Source organism: Jaculus jaculus, chromosome 3 (assembly GCF_020740685.1).
Source record: "Jaculus jaculus isolate mJacJac1 chromosome 3, mJacJac1.mat.Y.cur, whole genome shotgun sequence".
NCBI classification, from domain to species: domain Eukaryota; kingdom Metazoa; phylum Chordata; class Mammalia; order Rodentia; family Dipodidae; genus Jaculus; species Jaculus jaculus.
In genome coordinates this window covers 179,049,201-179,074,129 of record NC_059104.1, presented here as the reverse complement: position 1 = coordinate 179,074,129, position 24,929 = coordinate 179,049,201, and the positions used below count along the sequence as shown (strand labels likewise).

The 24,929-nt window shown below is 52.6% G+C and overlaps 1 protein-coding gene across 11 annotated transcripts in view; it reads right to left on the bottom strand.

Annotated features, from left to right (window-relative positions):
- Window positions 1–24,929, bottom strand: part of Mical2 (microtubule associated monooxygenase, calponin and LIM domain containing 2) — a 236,690-nt gene that overhangs the window by 77,989 nt on the left and 133,772 nt on the right. For 4 of the 11 annotated variants that reach the window (XM_045144944.1, XM_045144945.1, XM_045144946.1 and 1 more), the window contains exons 19-25: window positions 23,969–24,187; window positions 23,683–23,784; window positions 22,436–22,561; window positions 10,831–10,938; window positions 9,256–9,442; window positions 7,360–7,448; window positions 5,102–5,204 (exon numbers count right to left, since the gene is read on the bottom strand). In XM_045144944.1, the coding sequence (XP_045000879.1) occupies window positions 5,102–5,204; window positions 7,360–7,448; window positions 9,256–9,442; window positions 10,831–10,938; window positions 22,436–22,561; window positions 23,683–23,784; window positions 23,969–24,187 (934 nt within the window). Of the gene's footprint in view, window positions 1–1,376; window positions 2,637–5,101; window positions 5,205–7,359; window positions 7,449–9,255; window positions 9,443–10,830; window positions 10,939–22,435; window positions 22,562–23,682; window positions 23,785–23,968; window positions 24,188–24,929 lie in introns of those variants that run through there. The other 7 variants (XM_045144948.1, XM_045144949.1, XM_045144950.1 and 4 more) reach the window with 5 other exon arrangements.

Genomic DNA, 24,929 nt, shown 5'->3' with positions numbered 1-24,929 from the left:
AACACTGGGCTTGAATTCTAGCTCATATAAATGAGGGGCGCAGTCATTTATCATCCTCACACCTGACTTCCAGTCTCTCATATCCTTCCTTGAATGGAAGAGAAAGGGTATAGCTCTCTCTTTCTCTCTCCCTCTCTCTGTCTCTAATAAATAAATAAATTAAAAAAAATCTTTAACAAGGTGGCATGTATATCTGGAGTTCATTTGCAGTGGCGAGAGGCCCTGGCATGCCCATTCTCTCTCTCTCTCACACACACGTTCTCTCTCTCCCTCTCTGTCTCTAATAAGTAAATAAATATAAATAAACAATCTTTTTTTTTCTTATAAGGAAGGGTGCAGGACCCTGGTCATGACCCGAGCTGACAGAAGGTAGACACAGGCTCCTGCCACCGAGCTGGAGTTCGGGGACCCTTGGAGATGCTAGATCATAGGTGGCTTTTCAAACCTGCGCTGGCCTGTTAATGGTGGTCCTCCATTGAGAGGCCGAAGACCAGATTGCTTTGGCATTGCCCAGCCCAGCCGAGTGAGATTCAAGTCCTTCCCCTGAACAGCCTGGATCTGGGCAGAGCTGCCCTGGGTGCCTGGCATGTGGGGAGAGCCTCAGAGTCTTTGGTGCTGAGTGGCCTGACGGCTCCCCATCTGATGAGCACAGCAGCTGGATTCACGGCCAGCCCGAGACTGCCATCCAGTCCCTCCTCCTTGCCTCTCACCCAGCACTCGCTGGACCAGCGTGAACCATGAAGGACTTACTTCTGCTCTGTAGGAGCTGAAATCACACTGGGACTTTTCATAAAGCTTTCCTACCGGGACACGGCTTGGAAGCATGGCGTAAGTGGGTGCAGACAGCTGTGAGCTAGTCTGTCCCTGACAGCTGAGGTGACATGGGTCTGCACTTACTGTACCCAGCATCTGGCAGGCATGTCCAACCTTTTGATACTGCGAAAAGACAGAATCACCTACAAAGTTCACACTTGAGAATCCCAGTAGAGTTAGAAAAACAAATTGCAAAATTGCAAAAAAAAAAAAAAAAAATCATCTTACAGTGTTTTAGTTAAGTTTATAATTTTGTGTTGTATAACATTCACAGCTTCTGCTTGTGGCCCTTGGGCACAGGTTGGACACGCCTGTTAGAACAGCAAAGGACCATGAGCTTTTAAGAAAAGATGCCCCAAAGCCTGTCCCCGGAGTATTGGTGACATTTTCCAAATATTACCCCTGGGTAATATTTCACAGTGTCCCAGCGCAGCCCCACAGAGTCCCGGGTCACCACAAGTGCAAGTCCTGCCAACAGTTTAGAGAAGACAGATCCTCTAAACTGATCCTTGTGTTTGAGGCTCTAGAAGCTTCCACGGCAAAGAAGAGAAGAAACAATGAGCTTTATAAAGAACCATATTTATTTTCATTTACAGCATCAAATATCATAAATAAAGCTAAACATTGTTTGCTGTGTGCAAAATACAGGGTTCCATGTGGCACTGTAAATGATTCCCAAGGGTCACAGACATGCCTTGCCATGAGATGGGGGGCTAGCTAAAGAGAGGCCGAGAGGGAAGAGGGCTCTCTTTGGTTGCCATTCTAGAAAGCAGGGCGGGGGGGAGGGAGAGACTCTGCAAGAGAAGAGAACAGAAGAGCAAGGACTTCGTACTGGCCAGCCTCTGCCCCTGTGCAGTGAGGAGGTACAGCATGCAGGCTGGATTGAGGCTGAGAGGCGGGGCAGCTGTGGCCACATGCAGGATGGACACTGCCTGGAGTCCGAGGGGTGGGGCCTGACCCACACCACCTCCTTGCCCTGGTTGTGTTGACTGTTTGTCTTTTTTGGCAGGAGTACCAGACCTCAAGTAAGTGGGCAGAGAACACATACGCTTTAGACCAAGCAACGTGAATATCTGAAGTGGTGACTCCAGGCCTGGGGCTGAGCTGAGTCCCCTCTCCTATGACCATGACTGCTCTGGGTGGAGCTCCTGAATCTCAGGGCTTTAGGAGCCCTGGGGGATAAGACAACAAAGCCCTTGGGCCAATGGAGTAGGCTGACATAGAGGAAGGGCTTGCTACTCCCGCTGCGTTCACAACACAGAGCATGGGCCAAGCTGGCCATTAAATGAAGTTTTGTTTGTTTTTTTTAAAAGTTTCTCCAAAGTGAATCACCCAGGATTCTGGTCCAAGGCACTAGTAATTTTTATCTTAGAACCAATTTAAGAAGATATTGCTAGACGTGACCTTTGTCAGGTTGCTAAGCACAAGTGTTGTTTTCAAAGGTGGCAGAGGCCGCCCACATGGTTCTACCTCACGATCAGGGTGAACCCTCCCAAGAAGGCAAACAGCTTAGCCGACACAAAGCATGCGTGGAGGCCAGCCGAGGGGCCAGGAGAGGGCAGGGCATGCACTTGGTGCGGACCCAGGCTGCCAGCTCCAGGGCGGAGCGCGGCTTTGAAGCGGAGCCCACCCCATGCTGTGGACCACTCATGCCCCCGGCCGGTCCGTTAGTACGCAAGGCCCCTCCGAGTCACCAGTACCGTGCGGCGCGGGAAGCGGGTCAGGTGTTAGTACCACTTTGAAAATTGCCAAGGAAATCAATCACCTCAGAGCAGAAGAGTGTCAGCCAAGAAGTGGGTGTAGCATTGGAAGGCTGAAATGCACTGACGGCCACAAGTGTGAGGTTGGAAAGAGAGAAAGACAGAAAAGAGAACTTAGTGCGGAGGGAAAGAGGACCACGGGTGGCAATCAGAAAAGGCACTAGAAAGTGAAAACAAAGTAACCGTTAAAACGTGGGGAACATCTCCCCGACAAGCCACGAACCTTCCTGGTGGTGACCAGCTACTTATTTACGAAGTGGACACTCAGGGCCCACGCACTGTCAACAGCCCACTCGCTCAGAGCCACAAACCCTACCCAGAACCCTCTGCCCCCCATCCCACCTGCCTCTATTTTCACTCTGGGGTCTCACAGCAATCCTAGAGGTAAGTTCATCTTTGAGGTGCCTGCCCCCCCCATGTGTTGGTATTGCCCACCAGGAAGGTTCAAGGTCTCAGAACATCTCAGCATGTGACTGATGCCCTCCACTTATCTGAGTAATTCAAACCAGCCTCTTTAAGGCCATTAGTGACATTCTTTGAGAGTCTGCCCTGGCTTACTGGGGTGCCCCACAAAGTGTCTCGGGCCACCCCAAGCTGACTGACGGTGGTCGGTAGTCGCAAGGACATGGTTGTTCACATGACCTCAAGAATTCACTCTGTATAATTAAACATGAAAGGACTCAAGAGCTCCTCCCCTCATGCGGAACATTCAAATCTTGGCCAAAAACAAAAAGGGAACAAAATGAAATGAAAGTCATCACACTCAGAACGGTTCCAACAAGGGGGAAGGTACCCATAGACTTGGCCATGGTCGCTCTATAGGAACTGGTCACGTCCAGCCCAGGGCTCTGGCTCCTCACCCGCTGCAGCTCCTGACCTCACCTCTAGAGGGTGCTCTCCTGCCACTCGGGATAGGCTGAGTCTTCTAACAGGCCTTGATGGGCTCTTGGATGGCTCAACCTGCCTGGGGAGCGGTTCGGTTCCTCGCTGGCAGTGTGGTGGGAACAGCCAGCCCAGGGCTCTTCCAGACACCCAGTGGAGAGAATGGACGTGGGTCCGAGGCTCTCAGTTTTTACCCTGGACAGAGCCTATTTCCTACAATCAGCTGATAAGCAGCCTCCACTCCCGCCTGGCCTTAGCTGCCAGCCAGATACAAGAGAGGCAGCAAGAGTTAAGATGCTCTCGGTTTTTTGGGGGCGGTGGCATGGCTTCCTTGTGGCAGGCAAGGCTCACTGAGTAGGCCCTGGCTCTCCAGAGGCCAGTAAACACCCTCAGACTCACAGGACACTCGGGGAGAGGCGACTGTTCCCTGTCCCCTCTCCTCAGCCTGACCTGAGCAGCTCCGGCTTAGCCTAGAGCCTGGGCTGAGGACCTGATGAGGAAAAAATAAAAATAATAATGAATCTCACCCACTGAAATCGCTCACCCTCAGCACGGCATCAGCCTGACGGAGCGTTCCAGGGTCAAGTGGCAATGGGCATTCATTGCCAGTGCCCGTTAGTGGGAAGGAAAATGCGACTGAACCCTGTGGTTCTGTGTCTTTTGGCTGTGATTTGGAGTGTGTGCTATGGGGAGGGAGGTGGTGGGGAAAAACCCTTAAGTTGCTATTTGGCTTCAAAAGAAGTGGGCACAACAGTCCTCCTCCCTCCAGGACAGTCAGTGACACGCTGCTGTGCACTTTGGCAGGGCTCACTCTGTATTCACATCTAAAATCACTGTGCTTGCAGATCTCAAAAAAAAAAAAAAAATCACGCCCACTGCTGCTAGTATCTGGTTGCGCAAACCAAAGGTACCGACATGTGTCTGGACACTGCAGGCGGCGGGGACCTCAGCTCACCGTTGTCACGTTGGGGTGGGGGAGTTTATAAAACTGGCGATAAACTTCGAACGCTTAGAAACCATTGATACTCGTAGAAAAATAATGCTTTCTTTTGCATTATGGAAAGTTAAAAATTGAAATGTAAACCTGGAAATATGGCTCACTTTGGTATGAAAAAACAGTACAAAGTTATATATATATATATATATATATATATATAAAAAAATCCTTCATGTCGTCCCTGGCCTTAGCACCGTGAGTAGACGTTCGTTTTGTCAAAGCCAGGCAGAGGTGGCAGACGTGGGACTCTTTGGCTTGGAGCTAACTGGTTATAGGTGACACACTTCCTGGCCAGAGCCTTGGCCAGCTACAAAGAATGGTCGTCTAGCTCAGAAATGTTAAGGCTGGGCACTTCACTGGAGCTTGGCTGGGACGCACCAGAGCAGCCAGCTGCGGATGCTCTCCAGGGACTCCTCAGACTCCCTGCACATGGAGGCCAGGACCTCAGAGAAGGCCCAGAGCAGCGGCAGCCCGAGGCTCAGGAGCTCGTACGTGTAGCAGTAGTTGTAAGCATTGTCCCTGACATGGAGGCTGACCGCATGGAGGACTCCCTGCATCCAGCCAAGCGTGTTCCGAGGAAGGGCGAGCAGGCCTCTCGGCAGCCGGGGAGGCCAGCTCAGTGCCTTCCGAAAGAAGGAGGTGGAGATACCTGGGGGGCTGCCTTCCGGGGTGCTGATGGCGGCCACTGCGCAAGAACTTTCCGTGGGAGTGTCTCTCCGGGGGGCTTCTTTCTCCTGCCACGTCTCCTCCTCCTGAGAACGAGATCCAAGGAAGGGCATTGAGTCCACGAGCCTCAGAGGATGTTGCTAATGAAGCAGAGTGAGGAAGTCAGCAGAAACAGGGTTTGGAGGAAGATCCCGAGTTCCGAGGCTGGTGGCCTAAATAGCCACGGCCCCCAATTCTTGCTTCTGAATGTCACTTTCATTAGAGGGGCAGACTAACCATACAGGTCACTCACTCTCAAGCTATACATTTCCTTTTTGTAGCAACCCTCCTTAGAATGATACATACTAAGTAAATGACTTGAAATCTGGATTAAGGTTTGCATACAAAGATGTTCATTATAAAAATATTTGCAAGATAAAAACATCACACAGGGGGCTGGAGAGATGGCTTAGTGGTTAAGGCACTTGCCTGCGAAGCCAAAGGACCCAGGTTCGATTCTCCAGGACCCACATATAGCCAGATACACAAGGTGGTGCATGCGTCTGGAGGTTGTTTGCAGTGGCTGGAGGACCTGGTGCACCCATTCTATCTCTCTCTCTCTCAAATAAATGAAAATAAAAAAAACTCACACAGTACAATAGTCCAACATGTTAGGAATTGTGAAATAGATTTTTGGCAATGTATAAAATAGAATCGTACATAAGCATTTAAAGATACACTCCTGAAGAAATTTTTCTCTTCCCTTTCCTTACTTTTTAAATTTAAAAAAAATTTATTTGTATTTATTTATCAGAGGCAGAGAGAGAGAGAGAAAGAGCATGCGCACACACCAGGGCCTCTAGCCACTGCAAATGAACTCTAGATGCATGTGCCACCATGTGCATCTGGCTTAAATGGGATCGGGAGAATTGAACCTGGGCCCTTAGGCTTCACAGGCAAGTGCCTTAACCACTAAGCCATCTCTCCAGCCCCTCCCTTCTCTTTCTTATTGACCAGCCTTGAACCTTCTATGTAGCCCAAGCCAATCTTGAACTCACAATTCACCTGCCTCAACCTCCCAAGTGTTTGGATTTTAGGCCAAGGATTTTTAATACCATGGAAAAACCGCTTTTGATATACTGCCAGTGAAAAAGAAAACTATCAAGCTGTAGAGATAGGGTTCTAACTGAGTTAAAATATATTCACATAGGCGAATATCTGGGAGGGGAGGTGTGATGGCTTAAACCGCCTGACAGAATGCAGAATCACCAGGGAAGGAGTATCTAGATCCGGTTAGCCTCTGGGTCTGCCTGGGAAGGGTCATCTTTATTAGGTTCATGGAGGTGGGAAGACCTGCTTTAGTGGCGGCTGCACCACTTTGTGAGCTGAGGTCTTGGGCTGTGCAAAGAGGGGAGAACTAGCCGAGGACAGGCACCCACACTCCGCTTCCTCGCGTGGGCTGAGTCTGACCCGCGCGGCCTTGAGCGCCTGCCTCCGGGCCTTCCCTGCCATGACTGTAACCTGGAACTGCGAGCTGAAACGAACCCTTTCTCCTCTGTGCTGAGGTAGGTCAGGCATACTTCCCCAGCAACCGAAAGATACCACGGGAGGCTATGAAAATATTAATTGCTCCATAGATCAGTGGTGACACAATGTCAGTTGGAGTTTTCTCAAGGAGAGTGATTATAGGTGATTTAACTTTCTTATTTTCCAATGTTTCTGCACCGAGTGTATGATTTGTGTCCTCGGGGGGAAATAAAAGCACTGAGCTGTGAGGCCTGCGGTGGCTGATTCATCCAACCAGAGGGAGGTACTTACCGAGAGCTGCCGGGGGCGAGGGTGGGGGGCTACCACAAACCACCTATAAATTCAGGGGCTGATCCAAGAGCCTGGGAAAGGACTTAAGTAACCCAGCTGCCTCTTGTGAGCAATGTCCTGTGGCGAGGTGGGTTCCAGGCACAGAGGGATCACATAGCTTTTGTCCAGCTCAGCATACTGTCCCATCCCTGGCATATGAACAGTTCTGGACTTTTTAGGAAAAGCTGGTCACCCATTCCCCTGGGAGTGGGCACCTGAAACGGGGCCAATTCTGGAGGAAACTGAACAGATGGAGGCCAAGGAGCACCCCAGGCGGAAGTGGGAGCTCATGGTTATGTGGGGAGCAGTCTCCATCCCTCCAGGGCCAGAGAAGTCTAGCTTTGAAGAGGTGTCCTTAGGGACTCTTCCCCGGGAGGGGGGTCTTCCCTGCTGTCCCCAACATACCTCTCTTTGTTGCTTCAACTCCGCTCGCCTTTTTCGTTGTTTGCTGCTGGCTTTACAGTGGATGAAATGAGGCTTGCAGTAAAATTTGCCTGTAGGAAGACACATTGCATACAGTTTTTCTTCTGTAAACCAGAGCCACGGCACACAGGGTGCAAACACCGGTTCCTGTTCAGCCTGAGCACACAGCCTCGGAACCGAGCCCGGGATGTCGCGGCCGTGACCACGGCTCTGTGATGAGGCGGCCATGCTCTGTGGCAGTACGGTGGGGACAACGCCCCGGTGGCACCTGAACTCCCCCGGGGACCCCAGACTCAAACACGGAGGCCACGTTTCTTCATAAGGCAAGTTTCCAGGGAGGAAGATGGGCAGCTCTGAGCATCAGCCCCTCAGCTCTTCCTCCCAGGACTCTGGGGTGGGGGAGGCTGGAAGCAAATGGTGGCAGCGATGGCAAATTAAAGGTGCGGGCAGGGTGTACGCTGGGTAAATGCCCAGGACCACTGGGCACCTTCTAGAGCAGCCTTTCCTGCTCATTTCTTCAGCAGTAAAAATGTCGTAGTAGTGACACAATATGGAAATACAACGTGGCCTTCCCTGCCTACGGCGCGTCAGTAACGATCCGCACACTGCACACAGATTAATTTATGAGCCCCTAATAGCCTCATGAGCTAAGTACAATCATGTCTTTGTTTTGTTTTTCTTTTGAGACACTGACTATACATCTCTATATCTATATATCTCCTACTCTTACCTCAAACTCACAGTATTTCTGTCTATACCTCCTCAGTCCTGGGGTTAACAGTGTATGCCACCACACCTGGTTATTATCCTCATTTTTCAAAAAATTTATTTATTTATTTATTTGAGAGCGACAGACAGAGAGAGAAAGACAGATAGAGGGAGAGAGAGAGAATGGGCGCGCCAGGGCTTCCAGCCCCTGCAAACGAACTCCAGACGCGTGCGCCCCTTTGTGCATCTGGCTAACGTGGGACCTGGGGAACCGAGCCTTGAACCGGGGTCCTTAGGCTTCACAGGCAAGCGTTTAACCGCTAAGCCATCTCTCCAGCCCATTATCCTCATTTTTCAGGAGAGGAAACTGAGGGACCAAGACGTTAAGTAATGGGTCCAAGGTTAGGTGGGTCCGACCAGGCTATGGTACACTGCCTCTCATCCTCTATGATGACGGAGTGTCAGAGGCTGCAAAGTAGAAAACAATTACTTTTTCTAGCAAGTACACTTCCTTCCCTGATGATCTCTGGCAGGTCATTTAGCAGAGGAGATGTTATTATTATTTTTAAATTTATTTAAGAGAGAGAGAAAGGCAGATAGAGACAGACAGAGAGAGAGATAGAGATAGAGATAGAGATAGAGAGAGAGAATATGGATGTGCCAGGGCCTCTAGGTTATGCAAACCATCTCCAGACATAGGAACCCCCTTGTGCTTCTGGCTTACATGGGTCCTGGGGAATTGAACCTGGGTCCTTTGGCTTTGTAGGCAAGCGCCTTAACCATTAAGCCATCTCTCCAGTCCTATCATCATGCAGTTTTAATGTTAATATTATTGACATGCCGTCAGTTACATGGCAGTGGTGGTCTGGGGTGGCCACATAGCTTATCGGGCTGTTTCACAGGACGTGGAAGGAGGTGGGGCTGCGCCAGAGCAGACAGATGCCCTCTTTCTACAGCAGACGTCATTGTGCCCAGTGGACAGCGGCTCCCAACGGCTTCAGCTTTCTGTAGCAGGAGCTCCAAGTTCCCCTACACAGCCTCCCCCACGCCATCGTGCGTCCTGTCTGGCAGTGCTGGATGTCTCAGCTTCTCCCGGGGGCTGGGACAGTAGGGCAAGGCCGCATGTGAGATGGGGGCGGGGGCCGGCTGCACCCCAGTCCCGGGCGTTACCTTCATCGAGGTCGAAGGCGTAGGCGGCCAGGCGCAGGGTGCCGGCGCAGACGCTGCAGCGGAAGCACTCCCGGTGGAAGAAGTGGCCCTCGGCGCTCAGCCGCTCCATCACGTACACGCGCTTCTGGCAGAAGTAGCAGGTGTCACTGCCGCCCAGGTTCAGGGGAAACGCCTTCCGCACACAGTCCTGGGGGCAGGAGGGGAGCGCTGCGTTAGGGCTGATGAGATTTCAAAGGCCAAACAGAACAATGGGGTCCCGTGGGAAGCCTGGTTCCCCGCCCGGCCCCCAGGCCTGCAGGGTCTCCCCGGCTGCTCTGAAAGGGTGGGTATCATGCTTGGGGGGGTGTCACTGGGCACTACAGTGAGGACACGTCACACGCCCCTGCTCCTCCCTGCAGTGTGATTGGGGGCAGGGAGGGAGGCGTGTGGCCTCCAATCCGCTCAACAGTGTGCAGAAAATGGGGGCTTGTGTCTCCAGTCCTCAGGACTGCGGGCACTTTGCCCATTTGCCAAGGGGGAGGCATGGGCCAGGCAAGGCTCGTCTTGGGCAGTTTCACAGCTATCAGCCAGGGGAAAGCAGACCAACCACTAATGCCCACTGCTGCTGATAGCAGTGAGGGCCCAGAATGAGAGGGAAGACCCAGACAGAAGACTTCCTCTCCCCACCACCCATTTCTCAGCCCACGCACAGGGCTTCTTACAGAAGGTAAGGGCCACCCATCAGTGGAACGTCCTCACAGCACCTGAGGCTGAGGACTTCCTGGGAGACACCGATAGCAGGGCACATGCAGGGCCCTGGAAATTATCACCCCCCGAACCCGACATCCCCTGTTGAGGTTTGATCGAAATGTACCCCGTGGGCTCTTGTGTTTTGAATACTTGATCCCCAGCTGGTGGCCACTTAGAGAGTTGTGGGGGCCCTTGGGAGATAGAGCCTAGCTGGAGGAACTGTGCCACTGGGAGTGAGCTTTGGGGTAAAAAAAGTAAAAGCTCAGCTCTAAGATGGCTCTTTTAGACTACTTCCTTCCCACTAAGGTGGAGATGCGATCCAGGCTTCATGCTCAGACACACCATCTTCTCCCCACTATGATGAAGCCTCCCCTTTAGACTGCTGGCTTAAGTAAGCCTTTTCCTTCCATCAGCTGCTTCTGGTTGGGTGTTTTATATCATCAAGAGTGTAGCTGGGCGTGGTGGAGTACACCTTTAATCCCAGAAGTCAGGGGTAGAGGTAGGAAGATGGCTGTCAGTTTGACCACCCTGACATGTAGCTGGGAGTGGTGGAGCAGCATGCCTTTAATCCCAGCACTTGGGGGCAGAGGTAGGAAGATCGCTGTGAGTTCGAGGCTACCCTGAGACTACAGAGAGAATTCCAGGTCAGCCTGAGCTAGAGTGAAACCCTACCTCAAAAAAAAAAAAAAGAATGTAAGTACAACCACCCCCCTCCCAAACTCCGTCTGGGGACAATCCCCTCTCAGTGCCTCTTGGTCCCTGAGAAGGGAGGCCTTCGGAGCCTCCCACGCTCAGCAGCGGAGGCTGAGGAGAGCAGCATCAGAGGCGGCGGGCGCATGTCCTTACCAGGTCTGGAGAGGCGGCCTGGGTCTTAGGTCTGTGATCATTCAAGTACAGATTGACCAGAACTTCAGCCGCAGCCCCTATGCCGCTGGACACCTTCCCTACCGTCAGCTAGCCAAGAGCAGAGACGAAGGAGACAGAGACAAAAGGAAAGGCCATTAGCACCCAGCAGGAAGACCAGGCAAGTGAGGTGTGGGAGAGGGCTCCACACGCGTGTGAAAACAGCACCTCACGTCCCTGAGAGGCTAACCAAACCACCAGGAAGAGACACGGAGTTCTAGAAATGAACAGGAGGAAGGAAATCAAAGCCGGTGGAACCAAAAGGGGAAAAAAAAAAAAAAAGAGATAACACTTGTACAATTCTACTTCTGAGCAATACCTAGATCTGTAAAGTCACGGCACCAGCACTCAGGAGGCAGGGATAGGAGAATTGCTATTGGAGGCCAGCCTGAGCTGTAACATGAGATTCTGCCTCAAAAACAAAACAAAAAAAGATTAAACTGAAGATAATAGAGACAGTCCACAGACTTGTAGCTGGGGGCTGGGGGAGGGGGTGAGAGTTATTGTTTAGTGGTCCAGAGCTTCCGTTCTTCCAGGTGAAAAGGGTCTGGAGATGGACTGCGGTGACAGCTTTCCAACACTGCATATACATAACACCACTGAAGTGTTCACTTAAAAACCATTAAAATGAGTCAAGTGTGGTGGCACACACCTATAATCCACATACTGGGGAGGCTGAGTCAGGAGGCTCTCTGTGAAGCCAGCCTGGGCTAGCAGGATACTCAATAGCCAAGCAAGGAAGCAAGGAAAAAAAAAACCCAAACCAAACAAAATTAGGTTTTAGTTAAGCGCATGTAACACAATTAAAAAGACATTCAGAAGCAAAGGTCCCCATTGCCCTGGGCCTGGTAAATGGCAGAGGCCTATTCACAGAGGACGGGAGCATTCAGGTTGCACAGATGAGCTAAGTGAGTCCCCAGGAGGAAATGGCTCTGCCTGAGGCCACTTAGCGGGTGACCAGAAGTTTCAGGGCCCAGGCCTTCACAGCAGTGCTCAAGGGAACCCCACAAGGACCTGTATCACAGCCGTGCCACCACAGCCTGCAAAACTGTGAGATGGAGGAGTGTACCGCCGACAGGGAGAAACCCAGAGCCAAGCTTCACTGCCGGAAAGCAAAGCGGGCTTTCTGATCCAGAAAGCTGCCTGCCTGGCGGGCTGTGGGAGCTCCTGTGGGAGCTGAGGGTCACAGCGAGGACCCAGTTGCTCCACAGACCAGTTCTGAGATGCGACACAAAGCCCTGAGCTTCTGAGCTTGGCTTCCTCAGTTCGGAAGATGAGGACAGTCGTTCCTGCCTCATGGGTGTGTTTGTGGGCAGGACCGAGTAAGAGAGGGGGCATCCAAGTGCGTGGTGACTAATGGGCGCTGGTCCAACAAGAAATGGACTTAAAAAAAAAATCTCTTTTTCCTCCAAACCCAGCCCTCTCCACCTATCCTTCACTTCCTGGTTCCTTGAGGAGCAAACACGTCTGAACTAAGATCCCCCCAGCAGGACCACAGAGCATCAGGCAGCGGCTGGATTGGAATGGGCAGCCGAGCCACACGGGGCTGGTCAACAGGAGCTCTGTGGCAGGCCATGGTCAGTCCCGCAGCAAAGCCAGTCCACAGAAGGTGAGGTGGCAAACCCACACGGGCCCCGGAGCACCTCCTGATGCGGCGGTGGGCGCTGTGCTCCTGTGGGTGCCCACAAATGCCTCACCAATGTGTCAGTCAGTCCAAATAGGGTGTGGCCTGATCCCAAATCCAAGTCCAGCAAATCCCAGAGGGCTCCCCTTCTCCCCGGCAGCTCTGAAGGGCTATACTGGGAGCACTTCTGTCTCTGAAGCCTGAAGGACGGCTACTGATCCCCAAACTCTTAAGGGAGGGAAGAGAAGGGGCTTCCCCAGTTCAAGTGCAGCTTCTAGGCTGCGTGGCCAGAATCAGCAACTCTTTGAGATGCAGGGCCTCTGGCAAAGGCTGACGGTTATCAGGGTGTCAAGTACTCGGGTGACCTGAGGGGGCAAAAGTCACCCTCCAGCCAGACCCAAGGCCACGTGTCATCTGGCAACAGCTTCAAAAACAGAGGTTTGGGGAAGCCAAGTCAAGCACAGGCCCCGCTCCCAACTCCTGGTAGAAGAGCCCTCCGTGCCCTCTGGGTTCCAGCAATGCAGATACTGTGGAGTGGGCAGGGGGAAGGGGTGCTGAGCACCCGGGAGGGAACAAGGCCCCAGAGTGCCTCACTCCTTTGTTCATTTCATTCCGGAAGCCCCAACACTGAGAGCAGCTTTGGGACCATGACGCCACACCACGTGTGGGGCTCGTGAGGACGGGAGAGTATGTGGCTGCAGGCTGCTGGGGATGGGGGTGCTCTGATCCCCTGGCTTAGACACGCGGGGTCCTCTACGTGTGTGTAAAACCTCCACATCCTGGAAGCAGCGGCAGCCGGGCCAGGCACCCGCTCCGTCTCCCTTTGCCCCCACAGGCCCAGCTTAGGAGAGATTAGAATTCTGCTTCCGAACAAGCTCTCTGCCACTTTCAGGAAGCTGCGTGTGCCAAGAAACCTGGCTCCTTCTTCCAGGAGGGTTCAGGTGTGTTGGCGCTGGACCATAATCCATTGTCTGTCTGATCCATCCCCCGGTGGGGCCTCCAACTCTGCCCCTCAGGTAAGGGTTGTGGTGTACAGAGTCTGTTCGGGGTGCGGATGAACATGATGACGAGAGGGAGGGCAGATGTCCCCTGGTACTGTCCGCGCAGCCGCGGTCCAGTGTGTGATCTGGCTGCCTGGCACTCTCCCAGAAAGGAAGCAGGAGGTGCCACAACACCCACGTACCTCGCCTCTAATGGAGTGGGATCGAGACTGTTCTGAGACTTTAATGAGACCTTATTAACTACTTAGCTAATAAGCACCCTGTGCCACTGAGCCGCTAGCAACCCTGTCTTACTTAGGGAGCAATTTCTGCAGCTTGCAGAGGGCTGTGAGGTTGCCAGAGGCACCACCACATGTGGATGTGGCCTGCTCCGCTGTTCTATCAGCGAGTGAGGCAGGGCACCCGACTAGGGAGTCTCGAACGAAGACCACGCTCAGCCCTTCCGTTATGAACCAAGAAAATGGGCAGTGGGCCTCCCACCTGCCCTTCCCATCTGCTGGGAGCCATCCCAGAATCAGCAAGGCATAGACTGGGACTTCCTGGAGAAGTCACAAGTAGCCCAGAGGATGAGACAGCCCGTGAAGTCCACCCCAGAGACCATCACGAAGGCCACAGTGGCTTTGAGGAATGATGGTCTCTGCTATTTCCTGACAGAAGGATGGCTACATTGGCCCCGCATGTGGCTGCATGGTGGGAGTGCATGCGTTTCGAGGCCACAGGGTGACATCAGGTGTCTTCCTTAACTACTCTTCATCTTATTTACTGGGGCAGGGTCTCTCACTCGAACCCAGAGCTCGCTGATTAAGCCAGTCTAGCTAGCTAGCTGGCTGGCTTTCCCTGGGGCTGGGGCTTCCTTGGTTCTGCCTCTTGAATACTGGGGTTACAAGCAGTCTGCCATCTCCATCCAGGGCTTAAACGGGGGCTTGGGAGACAGACTCAGGTCCTCATGCTTACATAGAAAGCAGTTTATTCACCAAACCATCCTCCATCCAACTCCAGTGTTTGCTTTTGTAGTTTCAGATCTCTTGAGTGAGGTACTTCTTTTTCTTTTTCTCTTTCTTTCTTTCTTTTTAGTACGAGAGGGAGAATGAGAGAAAGTTGGCATGCCAGGGCCTTCAGCCACTGCAACTGAAGTCCAGACATGTGTGCCATCTTGTGGGCATGTGTGACTTTGCACGCTTGCACCATCTTGTGCGTCTGGCTTACATGGAACCTGGAGAGTTGAACATGGGTCCTTAGGCTTCGCAGGCAAGTGCCTTAAGCACTAAGCCATCTCTCCAGCCCTGAGTGTGACACTTCTGAATTCCATACAAATAAAGTACTAGACGTATAGATGTGTAGCAATGTCCAACTGCTGTTACCTGTGTCTCATGCTTGCTCTCCTGGCTGAACTCCCTAGATCACAGATCTGTCTCCAACTATGGGCCACACTCATCACCTGGGGAATTACCAGGCACTCTGTCTTCTGAGCAATGAAGAAATGCGACATCTGTGGAGAAACTTCCAGAAAACTCATCCTGGTGGCGACATTGGTCAAAAAGCCACATAGTCCAGCCAGGAGGGTCATTCCTCTGGAAGGCCAGGCACACATGCTCCCAGGGAGGGCCAGGCCACGGTGACTTGGTTGGGAACAAGTGATACAAATGTGGGATTGGACCATTCAATGACATGGCCAAAAATTTATTCTAGTGGGTTTTTAAAAAAGAATTAGCAATTGTAGAGTCTTCTGGGGTTGCATTTGCAACTTTTTATGTAACTTTCAATTGTCTTGTAATTTTTAGGAATTTGAATTTTTTTTATTACTTGTTTTCCATTTTGAATTCAAATTCAGCCGTAGTTAATTAGCATGAACTATAGAGTGGTTGGACATTTTGGGCGGGCCATGATTTCATATGACTTTAGGTTAGCCTTACATACTCCATTTCCCTTCTGTTGGCCGCGGCTCTCCCAGCGGTAAACACGGAGAGCCCCCCAAGCTTGCCGTGCTTGGTGCCAGGCACCCAGAAGGCCCTTGGCAGGCAGCCAGTGAGGCCAGGGCACCGCCATGCGCACTACTCTGCACTTCCGGGTTCTGAGACTTTTCACTCTGATTTCTTTTTGGGCGTGAGTGTGCATGTGTGTGCACACGCTCATGCATATGCTCACGTGTGAGTGTGGCTACACACATTTCATAGAGTAATGTGGAGGTCAGAGGACAACCTTGCATGTCAGGTTCACCTTCCACTTTGAGACAGCAGCTGTGTGCGTGTGTGTGTGTATATATGTGTGTGTGTGTGTGTGTGTGTGTGTGTGTGTGTGTGTGTGTGTGTATACATATATGTGGGCTTGGAGGGTTACAGGTGCCTGGGTCCTGGCCCTTACTCTTGTGGGGCGAGTGCTTTAACCACTGAGCCATCTCCACAGACTCACTCTTTTCTTTTTGTTATTTACTTTAAAAGAAGAACAGTAGGCAGAGAGAGATATACATAGAGAGATATAGAGACAGAACGGGTGCACTAGGGCCTCCAGCCACTGCGAATGAACTCTAGACACGTGTGACATCGTGCACTTGCATCACTGTGCATCTGGCTATGTGGGACCTGGAGATTTGAACATGAGTTCTTAGGCTTTGTAGGCAAGCGCTTTAACTGCTAAGCCATCTCTCCGGCGCCCCCCCTGCAGTTCACTCTAAAATGACTCTTGCTTGCAGCTGCATGACCAAGAACCATGTGGCCCATCTGAGACAAGCACGGTGCCTGCTTTTCTCTGAGCCAGCTTCCATTCAAGCATGGTGACGCAACTGTTGTCCCAAGCACCAATGCCAGAGGCTGCAGGGACAGCTGGCCCTCCACCAAGAGCCATTCCTCACACAGCGTTACTCCTCCAGCTGAGGCCCCTGCCTGGACTTGGGAGTGTTTCTCACACCGCACTGAGCTGGTCCTCCCACAGCCTGCATCTCACGATGCTGGCGGCCTCGTCTTAGCCAGCTCTTGGTTCCTGCGTAGCAGCCAAGGTGCACAGAGCAAATGAGGAAGCAGGCTCCTGGGACCTTTGTGGCTAAACTGTGGAACTTCCTCCTTGGGCCAGGAGCTCAGCCAGACTAACAGGTGTCTCCCAGCACCTCCCTGTAGCGTTGGGTCACCTGTGGCTAGGTAGTAGTTGTGAGCACCAGGGAGGCCTGCACGGGTTAGTCATAGGCAAGACTTGAGTTCCTAGGCACTAACCACTGAGGCCTCCTGGGAAAGATTCAACAAGACGTGCCAGGGGAGGTCTTCTGGGTCCTGGGGACCGAGGACAAGCTCACTGAGGTGTTTCTAGATGAGAGAACGTCAGAGGACAGCCTGTTGCACCTAGTTTTTCAGCTCTCTGCTCGAGGTGAGCTGAGGGGAGGGAAGAAATCGAGACCGTATCACTTAAGGATGCTGGAAATGACTTATTCAGAGCTGAGTGTAGGGAAGCCTTTGAGGCTGTGGCCTTCTGGGGGAGTTCAGATCTGCCTACTTTCACCCTTTCAGCCCTTGAAGGTAGGTCTCAGAACCTTTTGGCAATTGAGGCAGCTGAGCATCAGGGAGGGTCTAATTCACTCAGAGTGGCACCTGTCCTTAAGTGGCTGTAGTGGAAATGGAAATCTGACAGTAACTGCTATGCATGCATTTTAAGCAATTAACTTTCTACCAGAAGTGTCTTCCAGTGGGAAAAGATGGTTTCCTGGGCACTTTAGGCATTTTGCCTGTTTTGGAACACTGCAACATGCCAGTCACCCTGAGGAGTCATTGATGGCAGCTCCAGCATGTAGGTTGGGAAGCTGAGGCTCAGAGAGACCCACTACCTTGTCCAGAGCTGCACAGTGAGCAACTGGTGCTCCGAGCTCCTCTGATTTCTGGCTCATATTCTTGTCCTGTCTCCCTGGTGCATACGAGGTTTCTGCGTCCTCAAATCCCTCGGGCTGGGAGCACACGGGGGGCATCTCCATTACTTAGCTCCATCCTTGGAACAGAGGGAGGACCAGGAGGCTGGAGTGGCCTTAAGAGCTATCCTGCACCAGACGACACAAAGACAGACTTGCCTAGCCGAAACTTTCCCAGTGGCTGAGTTTTATTCTAATATGGAAATCTCTAGAGTAAACCCTACAATTCTGGTTTTAAAACAAATACCCATGGGGGAGAGTAGAGAGAGATCCTTTCCCAATGCTCTTTGCTCTTCTAACCCAAGGAGACAAAGCCCAGTTCCCAGCCCAACGAAGCAGCCCGTTGGCCTGGACGGGCAAACACTCACTGCCATCTTGGTCTTACAAGAGCTCAATAGCCTTGGAAAATGTCAGTAGTCAACTAGGGACCAAATCCATGCGGCCTCCCTTCTTCAAGTCAGAGATGAATGGTTGACAGGAAGTAGATACCACCAGAGAAGGCTGATGTGATGGAACACGTGAACCGAAGAACAGCGCCGGGGACAGAAGACTGGATGCAAATCCCGCAGTCTAAGCCCCCGAGCCACAAATCCAAGGGCCTTGGCACTCTGTGACCTGGGACTATTCCAGACCAAACCCAGCAGAACCACTCTGAATTTACAAGCCACGGAGGCAGGTGTAACTCAGAAGAAAAGAGCTCTGGCTGCATCTTTTAGCACTGGTGACGAAACTTTTATCCCTTTGGGTAACATGTACCACATGATAAGTGTGGCCAAACATGTTCCCTGGAGGCAGCAATCACTCCTGGACATGGAGAGGTGGGTACAGGGACAAAACCCACTCCCTCCTGGGAGGCTCCTAAGGATTAAGATCAATCCAGGTGTGTGTGTGTGTGTGTGTGTGTGTGTGTGTTCCTTGGGCTCCTATGTGGCATCTTGGACTGGGCAATCCACCACCTGTGGAGAAGAAGCACCAAGGCTCCAGGATCTCTCCTGGCAAAGTCTTCCTGAGCGCCCTCAGGGAGGAACGGAGCTGTTTCTCACCAGGGGAACATCTACTTTAAGAGGCAGCTAGTTTTCCCGGAGGAGGAGGCTGGTTCCGCCACCCTATGCATGCAAAGCGTGGCGGTGGCAAATCAAAGGTAGCGGAGGGCAAGAGAGGGAGGAAATATAGGGTGGAGGGGGGCAAGGCTGGCAAGATCTTTTCCAAGATACCTTGCCACTGAAAACACAGCTCCAGCACTAACTGCCCATCATGAACTCACAGTGAGAGCTGCAGGCAACGTGTCCAGTATGCCACAGCTGGCTCCTTCTAAGGGCTTCCAGATCATTCCCAGCCACACTTGAAAGGCACACCGGCCTGTAATCAACAAGCTGGGAGCTTGGTAAAACCACCAAATTACATTGCCATCTAATGACCAAGCTGGATTGGGAGACAGGGTAAGAAAAAGCAGGGTGTGTTTAACCACTACCACCTGGAAGAAATGAGGAAGAAAAGCTACAGAGGTGGGGCCAGAGGATGTGGGATTGGCCATCCCACACCCAGTCCCATTCACCTCCTCCCTGGCCCTGGGCGTGAGACTTCACCTGGACACGATGAATGGGCAAGTACCGCTCAGCTCCAGTGACCACTAGACTGAGAGGTGGGAGCCCCGAGCCCCCGGCCACTGCACATCTTTGCTTCCTTATCTGAGCTCTGTCCCTGCTCAGCTCTTACTTTCACAGGACTACCCCGACCCCTCCATTTCAAATTACTTCTCTTCCTCAGCACCCTCAGTACCCTTGCTACCGACTTTAAATATTCCATAGGATGTCTTGTCTTCTAACATTATATAATTTACTTACATAACATACTTTTAAAATTTTTGTTTATTTGAGAGCAACGGACAGACAGAGAGAGAAAGAGGGAAGAAGGGGGAGAGAGAGAGAGGGAGAGAATGGGCACATCAGGGCCTCCAGACACTGCAAACGAACTCCAGATGCGTGTGCCACCTTGCGCATCTGGCTTCCGTGGGTACAGGGGAATCAAACCTCGAACCGGGATTCCTAGGCTTCACTGGCAAGCACTTAACCACTAAGCCATCTCTCCAGCCCTACACAGCATACTTTTGTTGGTTACTTCCCCCTTGCATGCCCTACAGAGTGCAAGCCTCCTTAAGGAAGGGATTCAATTCTGATTCATTGGCATATATGCCAAGAGCCCAAAGTATACAATACCGTGTTGCCCTTTAATAAAAATGCGTTGAATGAATGAAAGGACATGCACTGGCTTAAAGCTCCCTGAGAGCCTGTGGCCTTCTCCTTGCAGGGAGGGGCTCCATGCAGACTCTAGGAGCTGCTTCCTGTCACCACGTACAGGAACTAACACACTAGAAAGTGAGCCCTGGGGCTTGAGGAATGGCAGCTTTTCAAGGCCCTCTCCTGCCCTTGATGAGAAGACAGCAGATTCTTGAGGATGACGAAAAACAGGGACAAAAGAGGTTTGAGAGGCCCCTCTCTAAAGACAGGGAGGAAAGGCGCTGGTTGGGGTGAAACGTGTGGGCCTGGCTGCCCAAAGCACAGTGCCTTTGTCCCTCCCATCACCCGTTGGGGTACCAGTGGCCTTTCTACAGTGGAAGAATCTCCTTAACTGGGCAAAAAGACTGTCCTGGGGGGGGCTGGGGAGACGGCTCAGCGGTTAAGGCACTTGCTTGCAAAGCCTAACGGTCTGAGTTCCATTCCCCAGGACCCACGGGAAGCCAGACGCACCAAGTGGCGCGTGTGTCTGGCGCTCGTCTGCAGTGGCTAGAGGCCCTGGCACACCTGTCTTCACTCTCTCTCTTCTTGCAAATAAATAAAAAACCAATTGATAAGAATTTATAAGACTGTCCTGAGACCTTGCTCATGGTGACAACAGAAATGCCATCTTCACTCACACAGCTCACTATTAACGTGAGCCGGGGGCCCCCTTTTATCGTGGGAAATCAGTGGCCCAGCAGGCCAGAGGACATGAAGGGCAACTGGATGCCCAGAGGCCGACAGCGGCCACGCCGGCTGTCTTGATATCACAGCCACTGCTATTTTCAAGAACTCTGAAGGTCAGAAAGGCTTGAGTCACCACCTACAGCTCTCTGGGGGGTGCTTAACCGTCATGTGGGGAACCTTGAAGGGGCTTGGCTAGGACCCTCCTCTCTAAAGGACCCTTAGCTTCTCCACATGAGGGTAGGGGGGCCACGGGGAGTGGGACCTGCAGCTATAAAAGACACAACCTGGGACTTGTATGATCACACGAAGCTGCTTGGACCCCAGCCCGGCAGCAGAGGCACATGAGGAGTCCTGCCAGGCCCAGGGACCTCTGCCCCATCTGCTGAGCCTTCGTGGGCACCAGGCTGATAGGGTTCATTCCGTGTAAAACAGTCTGGGCTGGGGACTCATTCCAGAGGTGAAACGGTGCCCCAGATATAAATGTGATCACCCAGGAAGCCATTCATTCTGTACCGAACCACAGCTAGCAGCGTCCTGCCCACGTCTCCCTGCCAGGGAACCTCTGCACTGCCACCCAAATGAACCTTCGAGGACACAGGGCGGATTCCTCTGCGGCTCACAAGAACCCAGTGGATCAGATGAAATTCCTTCATGCGCACAGTGCTGTGTGTGGTCCACCCTCATGCTCTGCGCTCCCGTAAATACTTTGTCCCCAAATGCGGGTCACAGCAGACATTCTGGCAGCCCTGCTGTAAATGCACACACCCGCCACTCTCTACAGCCCCCAGCCCGACACCTCTCCCTCTGGAACCTCAAGCTCGGCGCTCCTTACCTCCCTTCCCAGAACCCTTCCCAGAATTCTCCCTGTTCCCGCAGCCAGTCACACGTCTTATAGGGCTTAGCAATAGTACTGCATCAGGTTTACTGCACGAAGTGGCCAATTGCTCACTTCAAGCCAGCAAAAACACCAGCAACGCCTCATCATAAACATGTGACTTCTTCCTGTGGTGATGTGGTATTTTCTCTCAAGCTGTGGCGATGCAGCCATCCTGGCAGGAGGAAAGATCTTCGAAGAGACACCGGTACCCCTCCCTGTGGCTGTCTGATTATTGTAACAATGGTCTCCAGGAAACTGGAGCTTCCCCAAGGAATCTCATGCGGGGTGGAGGAAAAGGCTCACACCAGCCAGAGGAGGAACCTGCCTCTCAGACAGAGTGGTCGCATAGTTCTGACAGTTTTCCAGACCGCCTCGTAGGACAGGCTGCAGACCTGACAGTGAGGATGGGCAGGACCACCCCTTAACGGGGACTGCTTTGACATGCATGCCTCTTGCCCTCTAGTTAAACCGAAACCTTGGCTCAGGACCCCAGTGATGGACTTGGGGGGGGGTGTCACTGGACCTGTTTGTTCCTCTTCCCAGCGTGGCCACACTAATGTGCCTCTTCTCCGCTCTTCACTACTCCTTGTCCGTTTCTATTGAGGATGTGTGGGCCAAGTCTAGCTTGTTAGAGCTCCCATGGCTCAGTAACAATAAGGACTCCAAGGGCTGGAGGGATGGCTTAGCAGTTAAGCGCTTGCCTGTGAAGCCTAAAGACCCCGGTTCGAGGCTTGAATTCCCCAGGACCCACATTAGCCAGATGCACAAGGGGGCGCACGCGTCTGGAGTTTGCAGTGGCTGGAGGCCCTGGCGTACCCATTCTCTCTCTCTCTCTCTCTCTCTATCTGCCTCTTTCTCTCTCTGTCTGTCACTCTCAAGTAAATAAAAAATAAACAAACAAAAAACCCAATAAGGACTCCAAAGCTTGTTTTCCCAGTGTGTGGCAGAGGGCTTGGCACCCCGGTGCCTGGTGAATGCTTGCTGGATGAATGGGCACTGGCGGAGTAGGCTGCCTGTCTGTTCCTTACGTGCTCTAGCATAGAATCAAACCTGGACCCAGGACTGTTGTCCAATATCTGACAAAGTTTTTATCCCAGCCAAGCCAAGCTCCAGATGTTGGCCTGCGCGGGCCAAGCATAGCATGAGAGCATCTCAGCACATGCGGGGGGAGGGGTGGCCGCGATTCAGGGCGACTACCTTTCTGGCAGGAGAAGTAGAATCAGCAGCTGGTGGAGAGGAAGGAGCAGCTGGATCAGGAGATGGAAGGCAAGAGGGAGGAGATGGAGGATGAGTGTGGGGCAGGCCTTTAGACAGGAGCTTATTCTGCACAGAACAGAGACAGGGGAAAGGAGGGTTAACCCAGTGACAGTCCCAGCGACGTGGGCCTTCACGACGCAGCCTCAGACCCCTCGGGGAGCAAACTCCGAGGCTCATGTCTCAGGACAGCACAGAAGCCTGTCTTTGGAGCCAAGCAGGATTGTGTAACTTCTGGTTACACTGGATCCGGCTTCCATTCCAGCTCCCTAATCAGCTCGAGCAGATCCGTTCTGTTCATGCTTAGATCTGCCCTGTGCTCCAGCGCCAATGGAAAGCCCTTACTCCGAGGTGTGGTATGAAAGCAGCTGCTGCAGGCCTAGAAGGGGAGAAGCCTGTGCCAAATGGGGCAGAAGGCCACTGCGGGGGGCCTCCGCAGCTGTGGGCAGACACCTGTGCTGGCCTCCTGGAGGCTGCTGGAACCGTGACAGTGAGCTAAACGCAGAGCATCCCTCAGGACCACAGTTCCAGTAATGGAAGACACAGGCCTGGAGGAAGCTGAGTGAAAGTAGCCCAGGAGAACTGTTCTAGACAGGGGGCCTTACCAGGACACCCACTGTGGGCTTCACCGTCTCCCATGTCTGCAAGTTTCTAAATAACTGGCTGGCCTGGAGGGAGCCGCGCTTCCTAGGCTAAGGCGAGGTTCCGTGCCTTGGCTTGACAGTCCTCCTCTGCTCAACGCAGGCTGGGACATGGCCCAGCTTTGCCCCTCATCATTCAGTGCCTCTCTGTTCAGGGCCCCGAAACAGCACAAGCAATTAGCTGGCTCTTGCAAATGACTAGCCCCCCTCTTTGCAATGGCCCTTAGAGACAGCTCAGAGTCTACTAAGGAACAATCCAGGGGTTTATAGCTCAAGTTTCTGGTGGGTAACAGGTTTTTTTTGGGGGGGGGGTTGGACTTGCTTTCCTGCCTCGGTTTCCCTTTTTCATGATGCATCAACTTATTTTTGAGTCTTTGCATTTGGATCTCATAAGATGACACCTGAAGCTCATCAGTGGCTTGGAGAATTGAGCAGCTCCGTGAACGAGGGAAGAGGGAGGCAGGAACCAAGCCCCATCAGCTGGCTCATGGCTGCCTGGCTGGATGTCCAGCCCGGGGCTCCCTGGGGGCTCTGAAGGCCTCGGTTTACCTGTGGGAAATCCCCGTATCCAAGCATGGAGGCCAGGTGACCTGCTTTCTCCTTGATGTTCTTTTTGTGAAATTCCCTGTTAGCCAAGTTCTGGGCCCTCTTCTGCAGTCAAAGTGAGAAAGAAGAAGGAAGAGAGAGAGATGGTGACAGAGCCCGAAGCGAGGAAGAAGCAGTCTGCGGCTTGTCTTGTCACATGCAGGAGACAGGGAGGGGACAGGAGGAAGGGGGTCTGCCGTAGGCCGGCTGAGGGCCAGGGAGGACAGATGGGCAGACAGGGGACTTTCACCTGCAGAATCTTTTCTTCCACCAGCTGCAGCCGCCGTAGAACCCCGGATAGAGCCAGTGCGCCCTGGCTGTTGGGAGGCAGGGTGGCGAGGTTTTCTGATCCCCCCAGCTGCAGGTCTGACTTGGCTCTGGCTCTCCAGGGCCTGCTCGGGTACTCCCCGCCAGCAGGCACTTGATTGAGCTCTCGGAGCACCTGCCCCGTCACCACGGCGGAGGGGAACTGGGAGAGAAAGGCCATCAGCCTCCTTCCCTCCACAGAGTGCCTGCACGCAAGCCCGCAGAGACCAGAAGCAGAGGGCATGGCGGGCTCCACCCTGAGACAGATGTGAACTGGCCTGGGGGTGAGGGGGGCTTCTGCAAGCACATGGGGATCTCCGGGCACCCCATTAACAGTCCTGAGCCCACCCAAGACAAACCTGTACAACTCTGGTCCCCATTCCTAGCTGGACCCTGAGATCATCCAGAATCTATTAAGAAAACACTCAAAGTCTGGAAGATGTGATTGGTCTAAATCTACATGAAACATTGGTAATTATTTTTTTTTTTAAAAAAAGCTGCCCTTGTAATTAATATACACAGAGAAACAAAGACTTCCCCTATCCTTGTTTCAGCTCCAGAACCAGTGTTAATTCACAAGACCTAATGTTGACCAGATGTCCCATGAATTTGTGGTCACTCATTCTGATTTTGTTCAAATTCCAAACTTCGAGACAGACAGAGACTGGGATAAGCCACAGTCCCCCTATAGGTCCTAGCTACTTGGGCATCTAGAAGGGCCTTTCCCACACCCCAGCCTCACCCCCTCCATTGACTGCATCATTGAGGCCACCTGAGCCTATCCCAGCATTGCTTCCCCATTGATCCCATTCACAAGGTCTGACTGTACACAGAGCTCTCTGCCACAGGGGCACCACCACCCAAAGTGCCCCACATGGAGGTCTGGTCTCCCACAGGCAGTGGCA